Source organism: Equus quagga, chromosome 15 (genome assembly GCF_021613505.1).
Source record: "Equus quagga isolate Etosha38 chromosome 15, UCLA_HA_Equagga_1.0, whole genome shotgun sequence".
NCBI classification, from domain to species: Eukaryota; Metazoa; Chordata; class Mammalia; order Perissodactyla; family Equidae; genus Equus; species Equus quagga.
This window is the reverse complement of record NC_060281.1, coordinates 27,654,746-27,670,193: the sequence shown is the minus strand read 5'-3', so window position 1 is coordinate 27,670,193 and position 15,448 is coordinate 27,654,746. Positions and strand designations below refer to the sequence as shown.

General features: G+C 39.7%; 1 protein-coding gene across 2 annotated transcripts in view; it reads right to left on the bottom strand.

Annotated features, from left to right (window-relative positions):
• The window catches only part of STK38 (serine/threonine kinase 38), a 38,138-nt gene that overhangs the window by 16,953 nt on the left and 5,737 nt on the right, over positions 1–15,448 (bottom strand). For both annotated transcript variants that reach the window (XM_046639689.1, XM_046639688.1), the window contains exons 3-6: positions 8,481–8,532; positions 7,437–7,559; positions 5,557–5,640; positions 1,740–1,863 (exon numbers count right to left, since the gene is read on the bottom strand). In XM_046639689.1, coding sequence (XP_046495645.1) covers positions 1,740–1,863; positions 5,557–5,640; positions 7,437–7,559; positions 8,481–8,532 — 383 coding nt within the window. The remainder of the gene's footprint in view (positions 1–1,739; positions 1,864–5,556; positions 5,641–7,436; positions 7,560–8,480; positions 8,533–15,448) is intronic.

Below are 15,448 nucleotides of genomic sequence, written 5' to 3'. Positions count from 1 at the left end.
GCTTTTTGAATTTCATTTCATTTGTAACTTTGGGGGAATTTTTGTATTCTTAGAGAAAAGTGGGTATTTTGCCTTCAGACAAAAATTAAACCGTTTATTAAAATGCTCTCTTTTTTGACTCAAGACTTGGAAAATATGATTCCATAATCATTCCTGGCAGCCACATATTCATTCTGAAGGCACACCAGAGGCATGGGGGTGCTGCACTCAGGCAGGCTCTAAGGGGGCTGTGTGGCCATAGCTCTGTGGCCCAGGAGAGCAGCCAGGGGCCTCACCTGTGTGAGCTGGCCCAGAAAATCAGAGAGCTCAGGCCAGATGCTATACGGCTCTGCGGGCCAGCTCCACTGAGTGCAGAGGGCAGGGCCCAGGAGACACGAGAAGCTATGGAAGATGGTGCATGTAAGGTTTGAGGAGACACACGTCAAGGGGCTGGTGACTGAGCTGGTTCTAACACCTAATGAAGAACTGATATTTAAATGTTAAAAAGTTTCTCCTCATTCTAGGGGCTGGCCCTGTGGCCAAGTGGTTACATTCACGGGCTCCGCTTCAGTGGCCCAGGGTTTGGATCCTGGGCGCGGACATGGCATCGCTCATTAGGCCGTGATGAAGTGGCGTTCCACATGCCACAACTAGAAGGATCCACAACTAAAAATATACAACTATGTACTGGGGGGATTTGGGGAGGGGAAAAAAGCAGGAAGAAAAAAAAAAGTTTCTCCTCATTCTACCAGACTCTTTTCTAACTTTCATCAATTTTTAATAAAAAATTATTCATGACCCTAGATCTAAACTAAAGGTTGTCGCATGATCAAAATATTATGCCACAATTCTATTTGCTTTGCTATAGAACCAAAAAAGAAAGTTTTCTTTTTTTCCCACCAGAGTTTGCTCACAGTTCATCTGCTCCCTGGGAAACAGACTGTGTTCCACAGAACAGATGGTATGTTCTGTTCTGGGTTTACTCTGGAGCTGTCTTAGGAGATGCACATGCTGAATTACATAAAACTCAAAATCTCATAAAAGATACATTGAGAGGTGGGCCCTACGGCCTAGTGGTTAAGTTTGGAGTGCTCTGCTTTGGCAGCCTGGGTTCAGTTTCCAGGCACGGACCTACACCATTCATTGGCAGTCATGTTGTGGCGGTGACCCACACACAAAAAAACAGAGGAAGATTGGCACAGATGTTAGCACAGGGTGAATCTTCCACAGCAAAAAAAAAAAAAAAAAAAAAAAAGAAAAAAAGAAAAAATTAATATTGGAGATTAAAAAAGAAAAAAAAAAAAAAAAAAAAAAAAAAAAAAGGAAGAAATGAGACATTGATTCTGGCTACTAATATAGGTAATGAGAAAGTCACTCCTTGTATAGAAAAAGAAACAAAAATGTTGAAGCAAAGAATGTCATAGCTTCAATTTTGTCACTTAGGTAACTGATTATACATGATTCCCACTGACTGGAGAGCAAGCAGAGTCCCTAGTTTTACTCCTATGTATTTAAAAAGAAAAAGAAAGAAACGTCCATCTGAAATCATGAGAATGAATGAGAAGGTTACTTTTATGGCACTAAGAATTGTAGTAAGGCACCCCAGCACCAGACAGGTTACTGACCTCCTTTACAGACCTAGAAAAGATATAGAAAGCAACTTTGTGAGCATGATTAAAAGTAGAAAGGAGGGTTAACTGACGTGAAAGAGAAACCACAGAACAAAAAGGAAAAATGACCTTTCATCGTCAAGTAATTACCTCCAGGCAGGAACTCCATGATTAGGTAGAGGTTTAGCTTATCCTGAAAACTATAGAACATTTTCACAACCCACAAACTGTCTGCCTCCACTAGAATGTCACGCTCCGCACGAATGTGGCCAACCTGGAGGTATACGCAGTTGATTAATGACAAGCCTTGCTCTGCTTTATTAGACTGTATATTTGTTTAAACAATTTAAATACTGTTTTGAGTATCAAACTGTGGTGATGCAAAAGATCTAATTTATGCTTAGGCAAACCTGCTAACTCAAAATACGCAACATTTGACGTGAAAGTGTTCGGTGATGAAAACTTGAGTGAGGAAAGGCTTTAAAAATGGCAAAATGAAAGGTTTTAATGCAAATGGCAACTTTAATAGTGCTACAAACTGAACCTCTGGTTAAAATTACCATTCTTTTGCATATTTCTTTGTTCTAATAATCTTTTACGGTAAAAATAAGTCCTCAAGATGAGACTCTCTAAACAAGTCCTGTTCATGTCTGCAATGATATCTGAGATGACAGTGCCCTGGTTGACAATTCCAGAATACTATGATACCACACCTTTCAGTTCACCGCTATGCACAGAGTATGTGCTCAATCAATTCTTACTGAATTGAAATAAAAGAACACCTAAGAAAAGTTATAGATTCAAATTTACGACATTTCCAGTTTTCTACTTTTACTGAAATATCTAGCCAAGGAGCTCAAGTTGCCAAAGGTTTGGGAGAACTGGCAGAATTACTTCATTAAAATGTTTTATTATCAAATTTACCTTATCTACTTTAAATATATAATAGTAATCAAAACACCGCTGCACATTATCAAGTCCTGCCCCCTCTCCTCTTACATAAATGTCACAAGATGCAAAGTTGGGTTGAATCAGGTCTAAATATATTAAGCCCCAGTCCAATCCTCAATAGAGGTTTCGGTCTTAACATATGCTCCAGGGCTGGAGTTCCACGACACGTTGAGAGGTAAAGATGTACCAAGGTTCACTAACTAGCACTTCTGTTGGCAAATTCAGCCGCTGGCGGTTGTCTTCTTTGATACAATGTTCTGCACACGTTTGTTTTAGCGGAAGGTCTTTAGCAAGGCCAGGCACTCTCTCTTCCTTTGGACACAGACCCCACCCCTCTCTCCTGTCTTACACCTAACCTGCCCCACTCTTCCAGGCTAACTCCCATGGGCCTGAAGGCATTTGAGTTTACATATTTGAGTTTTCAGTCTCTACTAACATTGTTCTTTGGGATATTTTTAAATAGCCTCAATGTTGCCTAAAACTTACATTTTTACATCCCTACTTACATTACGAGGATGGGAAAAACGGAAGATAAGGGTGATAAGGAACAGGGCTATGAAACCAGGAGGAAGCTGAATAAAGTATCTGCCTTTACTTGGCTTTAGTACAGAAGCAAAGCTTTTGGGAAATACTAACTCCACTTGCTGAACTGCAGCCGTGACTATGACCCAGTCATTACTAGACACGGAGACTGCAGGAGGCGGCCTTCACTGCCTCTGCTTCCCCTGGCTCCTGCTAAGGCCTCCTCCTACTGAGGGGCCAGAGAAAAGGGGTGGCACTACGCTTACCACTTGTCACTCACCTTGGAGGACAGAATGGCGACTGCAACATTCCGTTTGTTAAGAAGAAAGCTACAGTCACTGTGAGCACACCTTGCCCTTCTCTCCTGGGGCTGAAACAGCAGCTAGGAACCTCAAGTTCTAGGAGTGGAGTCAGGTGAATATAGGGTAAGGCAGGGAAGAGCCAGCGGTGCAGCTCCCAGCACAGGTTCCCTTTCCTTTGTTCCATAAATATTTAACAGTGTGGGGAATTGCATGCTAGCTGCTACCCTGGGCACCAGGAAAGCAGAGATAAGGTCTGTCCCGTCTTAACACTACACTGGAATCACAACTGGAGGTTTGCCTTTTGCACTGGAAGAGAAACATGAAGAGACCAGCTACATGCTGGGCTCTTATCCTTTAAAGTTTACTTTCCAGGTAGCAGGTATTTCCACCCTGGGGGACAGAATAACAAACTAAACTCTCAGCAGGTAGCTTTAATTCCTGCTCAGTTTAGTAAAAACAACAAAAAACTTTTCCTCTAGATAAGGCACCTATATCTACAAAACGTGAGGCTCTGAATCTGAACTGTGAGTCCTACGCAAAGTGATGGATTTGCACTGGTCTCCTTCCACTCTCGCCTCGCACGAACCTGCAGCAGGCTTCTTCAAGATGGCTGACCCAGGGAGTCTGTGGCCGGAAACTAACTGACCGTAACAAGACCGGACCCAAGGAGTTGAGTCCATCAGCAAACTGAGCTAACAATGAAGTTAATGCATCGTCTAAAATCCTAATTCTAACAGACATTTCCTTTACTTTCACGCAGAAAAATTTTAGAAATTGATTTTGAAGAAGGAAGAATATTTGAGAAAATGTTTTTACACAATATGTTTGGGTCATCCTCTCTTACCATGCTGGGCAACTGGCCCATGCTATGAAGGATTAAAAGCAAATGTCATGGTATGTACTTCTCTTTAAATTTTATTCTGAATGCTAATTATTTGATAAAGGTCTTGAGCCTTGGTTAAAACTATAGGAAATATGTCTTGTACAAATAAAACTTACTTGTGAAATACAAAATATTTTGACTAATCAATATGGTTTTACATTTTCCTTTTCAAGATTAGCTGAAACTCTTTCAGTGCCTACCCCAAGACCAGACACTGATTTTTAGATAACACACAAACAGGGCTGCTGCGCCTTTTGAATAAGGCTAGTGTCAGCATAAATTATAGCGAATAGTTACTTCCAGGGCACTGGATACTCAACCGAAATTCCTGGGAGCCCAAAGCTTCTGGGCAGCATATGAAGTTAAAGAGAAAACAATTCCAAATCTCGAGCTGGCACTTAAATGAAGGGCAGAGAAACCTCAGTGAGATGACCTCCTTTCAAAGGGCAGAAAGGTCTGGGTACAGGGCAGTCTCCACCCCTCTCTTGGGCTCTGTATCTGGAGTTCTCCCGGCCACAGGGTCTCTCTTTTCCCGCCAGTAGCATCTGATGTTTTACAGGATGTTTGCAGGTGTCACCCACTACAATCTGTTCTTAAGCAACCAGCTAAATTAAACTAGATTTATAGAAAGCCTGCATTCTTGTTTTTAATATACTGTCCAATATTTAAAATCTTACTGATTTTGCATAAAGTACTTATCCATCTTATAAATCTATTTGCAAAGTAGGTTGAGGTTTTAGAAAGTGTTCTTAATCACTAAAGTGGAATTTGTATTGCTCTGCCATTTGGAGTATATCTTTTCAAGTTCACTCAGAAAGAAGACTGGTCTCTTTTAGGTAGGTACTCAGAAGACCCAACTTCAGTTTGCATGTACAGAATAAAACATATTAAGACACATTTTAGATTGCAAATTCCAAATTCTAATTCCTAAGCCTCAGTTCCAAGGTCTGTAAAGAATTTCTATCTCTCAGCATTCAGTAAGGAACATGCTACTACAGCAAGTATGACTTCAAAAAACAGCTCCTCGTGACAAGAACAGGTTGTGATCAACTGGGAGACACAAACAGCAGATGCTTCTCTAACAGGTTTTCAACTTTTGAAAGACTGCACATAAGGTACAGGCATTGTTTGTACTTTTAAAATGTATGTCACTGCTTCTTTGTTGGGGAAAGAAAACTAGTATTATATATATTCACACATGACAGAGCTAAAGAAAACTAATAAGAATATAAATTTCAATTAAGCAAAAAGAACAGCTTTAAGAGACAATTCATAAGCTGACTAAAATCACTGCTACAATGTGCTTTACCTGCTCTTTTTCAAGCATATCTGCTTTACGGAGTATTTTCATTGCATACACATGCCCTGTATCTTTCTTCTGAACAAGTCGCACCTAAAAGTTATAAAAGAAATGTCAAGTCAAAAGTTCACAATGCCAAGCTAATGTTTTCATATGTTATAGGAATATTTAAACTGAAAAAGTACTAGAATTTTAATATAAGCAACTAGCAATAACAAAGCAGAAGAAAATGTCTTTCGATATTCCAAAATGGATATATTATACTCAGTGAAATCAATGCTGGAAACACCATCAAACATCTCCACTTCTGAACAGCTTTGGCTCCCGAGTTGAACAAATCAATCTAATTCAAAACCCTCACTATCAAACTTAAGGACTCAATAAATCCCACAGCACATGTCACCCAGCCAGCTCAGAAAACCTAAGGAAATGATTACAACAATGTTTAAAACAATAGGGGCCGGCCTGGTGGCACAGTGCTTAAGTTCACACACTCCGTTCTGGAGGCCCAGAGTTCACAGGTTGGGATCCCGGGCGCGGACCTACTACACACTGCTCATCAGGCCATGCTGCGGCGGCGGCCCATAGACAAAGTGCAGGAAGACTGGCATGGCTGTGAGCTCAGGGACAATCTTCTTCAAGCAAAAAGAGGAAGACTGGCAACAGATGTTAGCTCAGGGCCACAACAAAACCAAAGCTCATGCATAGGAAAAATGTCTGGAAGGAAAAAAAGCTTAAAATATGTAATTAGGGAAATGGGGTTTATGCAGTTTTCCTTCCTCTTTCTTATTATCCAATGTTTTTAGAGAGAACAATAATTTTATGACAAAAAGAAAATTAATGGTCTACATACCCAAAGAAAAGCCTTGGCAATTCCCTCCATGTCCTCCCACCCCTCTCCCAAGATACAAATGTCTTCTTCTGTTTTCTTCTCCCTGCACCTTTCTTCACGTTTTTCCTGATCGAGTCCCATGTCCCTTCCTCTCTGAGAGGTGGTACTGTACGTTTGCCTCTCTCAAGGGGCAAACAGGGATTCTAAGCACTGAGGGGTCAATTTAATCGTTCACCTTTGCCTTTGAATACTTACTCACGTTTCCCCTCGGTACTGGTTTTTAATAATATGTTGCTCCTTTTATAGAAAGATAAGGAAACTAATGCAGTAGTAGGTCACCCACTTTGGGTGTGTTTCATTAATGGGGAGGACCTTGCATGGGCTCATTCAAACCCTCTCCAACAGAGTTCTCTTGTGACCAAGTAGGATGTATTTGCAAGACCAGCTGGGACAGTTTCAAATGCATTCAACTCTCTAGCACCATCTATATAACTCATTTCTATAAATCCTGTCTCCTAAGGCCATCTTTTTAGAGCTGTACCAATCTGGCGGGAAGAAATAAAGGGTGGAGACATGTCATTTGCTCATGGAGAGGCAGTGTGATACTAGCAAAAACAAGAGCTTTAAGATCAGGAAGACCTTGGCCCAACCCTTGTACCCCTGCCCAGTGGCTGCGTAACACTGGAACATTATACATATCCCCTCTGAGTCTTAATTTCATCAGCTATAAAATGAGTTATTGCCATGATTATAGGAGAGAAGCACTCTGGAAATAATAATATTGATCTCCTTCTACCTTTCAACTCTCCCTCTAGACCAATATCTAAAGACTCAACATCATCTCTGGCAAAAAAGAAAAGAACAATCAGAGATCTGGGACAGTGGAGAGGGGAAGAAAGAGGAGGAGGACACACAGGGCAGTTAAGACGTGGGCCTGGCATGCTTGACCCTCCTACCCCATATTTCAGTTACATTAACAATCATGAGCTCATTGTATGTTAGAAGCTTCAGAGTTCTGAGGGATTTCTGTATTTGTAAGTAGCTGTGGTTTTTTTACCTCACCAAAGGCTCCTCTCCCGATTACTTTTAAGGACTCAAAATCTTCCAACCCAAGTCTTGTTCTTTTCAAACGAAGAAACTCTGTTTCCTTCCGAGCGTGTGCTGATCTCCTGAGTCGTTTCTAATGGTTAAACAAGGGGGAGAAGTGGGAAGGAAAGGAGCTGAAATTCTGAAACTGCAACAAAGTTTTATTTGTGCTTTGACCCATCTGGAAAGCAGGGCCCCACTAGACTAAGGGTAATCTTTTCACACGTGGAAGCACCACGGAAGGACCCTGGAGAGGTCACTTCTCCCTTCCTCAGCCTTCAACTGCAATCACCAAATCCTACTGACAGATGGGGCCTCCTCTGAGGACTCTGACAACCTGCTTCTGCAATGCACTATTCTAACTTTTCTGAAGAAGGATAAATGATCAACATTTTCCTTTAACGTTTTTAATAGAAAATAAAAATGTGCTTTAAAAAATGTCCCTCTGGGTTTTTTACACATTGCAGTTCATTTTATGCTCTTTCTGTTATTCCTATAAGTCTTAGGTATTTTTCACCATTTTCCTGGGTTCTGCAATTCATTCCTATTTCTGAAAGTATACCACTGGCACTTCAGCTCCTTGCACAATTTCTTGTTACCTATATTTTTCTTCTTCCACATCTGGGCGCTGGGGGGAAAGGCTGATCTGAGAGATATTTTGCCTTGATAATGGTTTCAGAAATCTGCCCCACTTCTATGGACCTTTTCAGAGAATTCTGTAAGTATACCATAATTTGCTTTTTTAAATATTAATTTGATTTCATCTCTTCCTTTTCTTGGAATTCTAAATCTAATTAATTTATTGTAACTGTGCCTAGAAAAGTCTTCCTCTCCTGGGTACTTACTAGGTAACTTCTCCCTCTGCGTAAATACCTAAATCCAGAAGTGAACCCGCCCTCATACGTCCCTCTGTCCGTGAGCCACCCTTCCCCCTGTGCACCACGGCTGATGACTTGCTGGACAGGACGCGGCCTGCCACGCCGGGCTGCAGGGAGAACTTGCCAATGTTAATCACCTCTTCATCCTTTAAGCCTTCTTCTTCCATCACTTTTTCCAGCTTCTTTTGTCTAAAAATAAAGATGTGAAGTAACATTTGAATAATAGCTTTCTGAAAAGTCTATACAATTATTTTTTTAAAGGATAAAAACAGGTAAATCTCAAAATGCCTCATTAAAACAACCAATTACAGCTACCAAGACAAGTGCAAAGACTCCCACCCTTTGTTAGTTCTACATTTTGAAAAAGATTGTATAAGATGTTAATGCAACAAAGAATCTTATTTCGAAATGAAAAGTTCTCTCTTTTTTTTTCTTCTTTTTGGTAGTGTTTCCTCCTTAACAAACCACAAAACAGCCGGTGTTTGATAACCTTTTTATCAGTGTTTCTCTCCCTCTCCCTGACTGAACCTACTTCCTTTATTTTCACATCTTCCTCCTCCTCCCTGCCACAAGCAAAGAGTAATAAACAACAAAGGTAACGGCAGAATCTGGAGATTCAAGGGGGGAAATGATCAAAAAAGGTGACTGGCACCACTATTAAGACTCCAAATCCTTGGAGTACTGAACTTTAGAAACTGCATCTGAGAATACTTATGATCTACAGTCTCATACTGATTTGCTTAAACTCAAAGAAACAAGAAAAACTTCCTTACAACCCATTTCACACCTTTTCTATTCAGTATAATAAATGAAAGTACATGGGCTGGACTCTGTCCTGTATCACTTATCAGCATTCCAGATAACAGGTGATCTGAACAGGACAGGAAAGAATACAAGTACTGGGTCCAAGAAGCAACAGCATGTAGCCTAGTGCCGCTGAGGCACAGAGCACTTCAAATGCCATACTAAGAAGGTTGGCTCTTAGTCTGCAGACAACGAAGAGATAACAGAGGCTTGTGTGCAAAGGAGTGATGTGACGAGGTTTCTATTTTAGAATGGCAGCCAGCTGGAATGAGCTGATGGACTGGCAGGGAAAGCAAGTGACAAAGACTGAGGCAAATTAAAAGGCATAATGATTCAGATGGGCAGTAAAGATCTGGAACTACGGTTGGAAACCTAGAAGGAAGTAAACAGAGCTACTGCAAAGATGATCAACCGGCAGTAGGAGTCAGGGGAAAAGTCACAGAATTTCTTGTGTAGGAGGATAATGCTGCCACTAACCAAGACAGGAAACACAGAGAGGAACATGGGAAGATAATGAATTTTATTTTGGTCAATGAATATTTATTGCAACAACAGCATTTGGTTACAATGACTATATCGTTAGAAATCAATATTACAAATCCACAGGATCAGACAATAAATAAGAATTTGTGTCTAAACTCTCAGGAAGTGAAAGACCTACTCTGACCCTGAGGGAAAGAAGAAACCATATACACGGCTCCCAGACTGCCCACTCTTCTAGTTCCCAAAATATTGTGGGATATGCATCTATGTGTGCACATGTATTGGAGGGAGAAAGCTGTACCGTTGGTAGTTTCAGGAGTGTAAATTCATTCCATTTCAGTGGTTAAACAGTTGAAGTAGGAAGAGTATGAAGAATCAAAGCACAACATCATGGCAAAAACTCTAAGAGCTCAACCACGGTCAGCTCTTCTGGTGTCTTGAATATCAACTACCATCATCCACCACAGCTTCTGACTATATCTTCTTTTTTGAATGATCACACCAGACTGGGCTAGAAGTCTAAAATGCTATCACACTGTCTGTCACAGAGACAGCTCCTTCTGACTACATTTTAAATCTAAATTCAAACTCAGAAGTTTTCCATAGTTTTATTGCAAGTTAATTCAATTGGTTTCAGCAGAATACTTGCCTGAGAGTAAAGGTACCAGTATCACCTCCTTGAACACACTCACATTCTCTCATTAGGGAACGTATCCAAAAAAAGCCTATCAGGAAGAATTACCCACGGTGATGATTTATTGGAACTAATTCAACAAAAACCTTGAAGACACCAAAAATGGCAAGCACAGCCTAAAATGAGGCTTGCAAGTGACATCCTCCACGAGATGATATCAAGGAACTACTGTTAACTTTATTAGAGTCTTGGTGGCATTGTGATTATACAAGAAAATGGCCATATTTTTAGAGATGCAACTGAAGTACACAGGATTGAAATGACAGACGTTTGAAATTTGCTTTAAAACACAATAGCAAGAAAATATAAAATGGAACAGATGAAACAAATTTAGCAAAGTCTTGATAATTACTGAATCTGAGGGATGGATATATAGGGGTTCACTGTATCACTCTTTCTATCTGTGTGTGTGTTTAAAAGTGTTCAAAGTGAAAAGAAAAGCAGACCCCTCCACTGGCAGTCTCTGGTCACAACATCAGGGTAGCTAACACTCCAGCCTTTGGCAAAGCCCCTCTTCCACTCTACTCCAATGTTCCAAACCAGAACCCTGGGAGAGAGACAGGCCACTTTCACACTTAGACGCCACACCCAACCTACCCTAGCAAGGCCTTCCATGAGCTCCATTTATTTGTGTGAGCCCACTTCCCATATGAGATGGTAAATTCTTTTGAAGCAGGGGTCACATGTGAATTCTTCTCCACTAAGAAGAGTGCTTTGTACACAGTAACTTTTTAAAATGTATGTTGCTAAATTTAAAAAAAAAGGTAAGAATGTGTAACAATGTGCAGAGACATTCAAGACTACTATTTGTAATTAGCCCCCTTTTCTAAGCCCAATTCAGGCTCGCCTCCCAGCACAGCTTGATTCAGAGGCAGCAGGGATGGGAGAAAATGGCTATTCCACACTACAGAGAGTTCAGCAGACAATATTTCTAGTTTCTATGGATGAGACACTTCAAATCAGGAAAAACAGTACAGAAATAAACAGTGATTGTTCTCTCCATAACCAAAATTAAGAAAATCCTCAAGAAATATCCTAAAAAATGAATGTTACACAGATTTTTAAAAACCTCAACAAATTCCTTTGCTTACTGTTATCTGGTCAGTGAATACCATCAGAAGGTCTAGACTCACTACCCCTGGGGCATAAATAAAACTGACACTTGCTCACTAATAATAATCACACACTGCAACTCCTATCAGATTAGACCAAATGCAGACAGGCGGAAAACCTGGGTAAGGAGATGTTAGAGGAGCAGCAGACCATGCTGGCTCTCAGAGGGTAAAATGCAGGAAAGTCCTTATTTGATCTGGGGACAGAGAAGGGGGCAAGCATATCATTACTGCCTATTAAATTAGGTTTTTGTGGCTTTAATTAACCCCCCAAAATAGTATTCATGAAGAACAGAAACAACACAGAATATTTTGTAGGAGGAAATGCCAGTTTCCTAAGTTTTTATTTCAGACTGCTATAAATTATCCAAACAAACCATTACTTCTTTTTTTTTTAGATTTTATTTTTTTCCTTTTTCTCCCCAAAGCCCCCGGTACATAGTTGTGTATTCTTCGTTGTGGGTCCTTCTAGTTGGGGCATGTGGGACGCTGGCTCAGCGTGGTTTGATGAGCAGTGCCATGTCCGCGCCCAGGATTCGAACCAACGAAACACTGGGCTGTCTGCAGAAGAGCGTGCGAACTTAACCACTCGGCCACGGGGCCAGCCCACAAACCATTAATTTTTTAAGAATAACTAGGCAATTACCTACTGGCTACCCAGATCACATAAGAGAAAGAACAGAAGGAGAATTTCTGTTCCTAGGGAAGCTTACCACAAAGGCCACTACTGAAGGCAAAACACAGATTAAATAACAAAGATGAACGAGCACTATCAAATGCACCCGGTTTATAGTCTACCAGTAGCATTAATAGGAGACCACCAACCAGGCATTCTGCAACGCTGTGTGATGCACCCTAGACTCAGGGCATTTGTTTTTAAACCAATCTGTAGAACTTGCTGGAGTGTTTCTGAGAACGCCCAATGTTCTCATACTTTACTTTTAAACAAGAAACAATTCCCAAACGATTTTTATTTTTTCTTCTACCTCTAGGCTTAGTCTCATCTCCTCCTGCAGTAAGTCCTTTAGTTCAAACATAACCTAGTGCTCTGCTATAAATGGAACAGCAAAAAAATTGCATGTAAGTGGGAGAAATACTAGAGCCATCCAGATGAGGCACATACAAACAAATGAAAATCTTTGTTTTTTAAAGATTGGCACCTGAGCTAACTGTTGCCAATCTTCTTTTTTCTTCTTCTTCTTCTTCTCCCCCAAGCCTCCCAGTACATAGCTGTATATTCTAGTTGTGAGTGCCTCTGGTTGTGCTATGTGGGATGCCGCCTCAGCATGGCCTGATGAGCGGTGCCATGTCCGCTCCCAGGATCCGAACCAGCGAAACCCTGGGCCACCCAAGCAGAGTGCCCGAACTTAACCATTCAGCCACAGGGCCAGCCCCCAAAATGAAAATTTGTATTACAACCCGATGTCAAAATTTACTAGCCCAATACTTATTATTTCAAACTCCTCATCATATAATAGCCATATACTAACAATAAAACGTTTCTTTATCACCAATTGTCTCACATCATTAAAACTCTGCTTATTTCTCAAGGTTCTATGATGTTTCCCCCCATAACATCAAAAAGCTTGAAAATTCATCTGATAGCTCTAATTTTAGTTTATTTGCTACTACAGTAACTCATGCCAATCATTGTTTTTCTTTTTTAATTTTTTAATTTTCTAGGGATAATAAAACCTAAAATAGTCTTATCAAATTGTATCAACAAACCCCAAACCAAATAGCAACTCATGTCTGAAAAAGATGGCACTAAACAAGAAAGATTAACAAGGAAATACTGATTCTGAAAAGCTCAAAGTATCTACTGCTTTTTCTAAATGAAAAATAATGGTGATTTGCTAACAACAAAAAATTACCAAAAACAAAATTCTAACCCTCTTAAATGTCTAACATTCTCTTCTTCTTATCGGTCTTTTAATTAATTTCACCTTTAAGAAAAGGAAAGCTACCAAAGCTTCTGGAAAGTCCTTGCATCTTAAGAAACCAAAACAAAAAAAGCACTGACTTGAGAAAGAGAAAGAAAGAGAGAGAGACCGAGAGAGACAGAGAGATGTCTACTCTCACCACTTACATTCGACATTGTACCTGAAATCCCAGCCAATGCAATAAGGCAAGAAAAAGAAAGAAAAGGTGTATAGATTGGAAAGGAAGATGCAAAACTTTCTATTTAAATATGACATGATTGTTTATATAGAAAATTCTAAGGAATCTACAAAAAAGTTACTAGAATAAGTAAATTAGCAAGCCTCAGGATATAAGGCCAATATAGAAAATTCAGTTATATTTCTATTTGCTAGCAGCAAACTAGAAAATGAAATTTTGAATATTCACTTACAATAGCATCAAAAAAACCCCACAATATTAGATGAACAAAAGACATGTAGGGCCTTCACACTAAAAACTAGAAAACGCTGCTGAGAAAAATTAAACAAGACTTAACAAAATGGAGAGATATACCATGTTCACGCATCAGAAGACTGAATACTGTTAAGAGGTCAATTCCCTCCTAAATTGATCTACAGATTCAATGCAATTACAGTCATAACTCCATCAGGCTTTTCTACAGAAACTGACAAGCTAATTCTAAAATTTATATGGAAACACAAAGAACAGAATATCCAAAGCAATCTTGGCGGGAAAAAAAAAAGTTGAGGACTTAGAGTACCTGACTTCAAAACTTACCACAAAGCTACAGTAATCAAGACAGTGTGATACTGGCATAGCGACAGACAAATAGATCAACAAAACAGAACAGAGCGCCCAGAAACAGATACATACTTATATGGTATTTGATTTTTGACAAAATGCCAAAGCAATATAACGGAGAAAAGAAAACCTTTGCAACAAATGGTGCTAAAATAACTAGATATCCATAAGGAAAAAAATAAATCTCAACCACTACCTCACAGCACATGAGCTTATTAATTCAAGGTGGATCACAGAACTAAATGTAAAAACTAAACCTATACAACTTTCAGAAGAAAACATAGAAGAATATCTTTATGACTTGGGAGCAGGCAAAGATTTCTTAGAGGTCACAGAATGCGATAACTATAAAATGAAAAAATACAAAATTAGATTTCATCAAAATTTAAAACTTCTGTTCATCTAAAGATAGTGTTAAGAAAATGAACGGGAAAGCCACAGACTGGGAGAAACTATTTGCAAAACATATATACAACAAAGGACCAGTACCCTAGGATATACAAAGAACTCCTACAACTCAGTGGTCAAAAAATTTGAACAAACACTTCACAAAAGAAAATATACAAATGGCCAAAAAGCACATAAAAAAAGTTCAACATCATTAATTATGAGGGAAAAGCAAATGAGAACAACAGTGAGATACCATTAAGCATCCACAGAAATAGCTAACGTTAAAAGACTGACAGGGGGCTGGCCCCACAGCCGTGTGGTTCGGTTCATGCACTCTGATTCGGCGGCCCAGGGTTTCACCAGTTCAAATCCTGGACATGGACATGGCACCACTCATCAGGCCATGCTGAGGTGGCATCCCACATGCCACAACTAGAAAGACCCACAGCTAAAAATACACAACTATGTACCAGGGTGCTTTGGGGAGAAAAAGAAAAAACAAAATCTTTAAAAAAAAAAAAAAAAAAAAAGACTGACAACATACATGTTAGCAAAAATGTAAAGCAACTGGAACTGTCATACATTGTTGGTAATATTTTGGAAAAAGGTCTAGCAGTTTCCCATAAAACTAAACATATACCTATGTATGTTTATGATCTAGCAATTTCACTCCTAAATATTCACCCAAGAACTGAAAACAAATGTTCACAGAAAGCTCTGTACACAAATGTTCACAGAAATTTATTCAAAATAGCCAAAAAGTGAAAAAAGCCCAGATGTTTATCAACAGACAAATGTATACACAATCTGAGGTACCGTCAGAAAACGAAATGGTACTCAGCAATATAAAGGAACAAACTATTGATACAAGAGCAACATGGATGAACCTTCAAAGCAT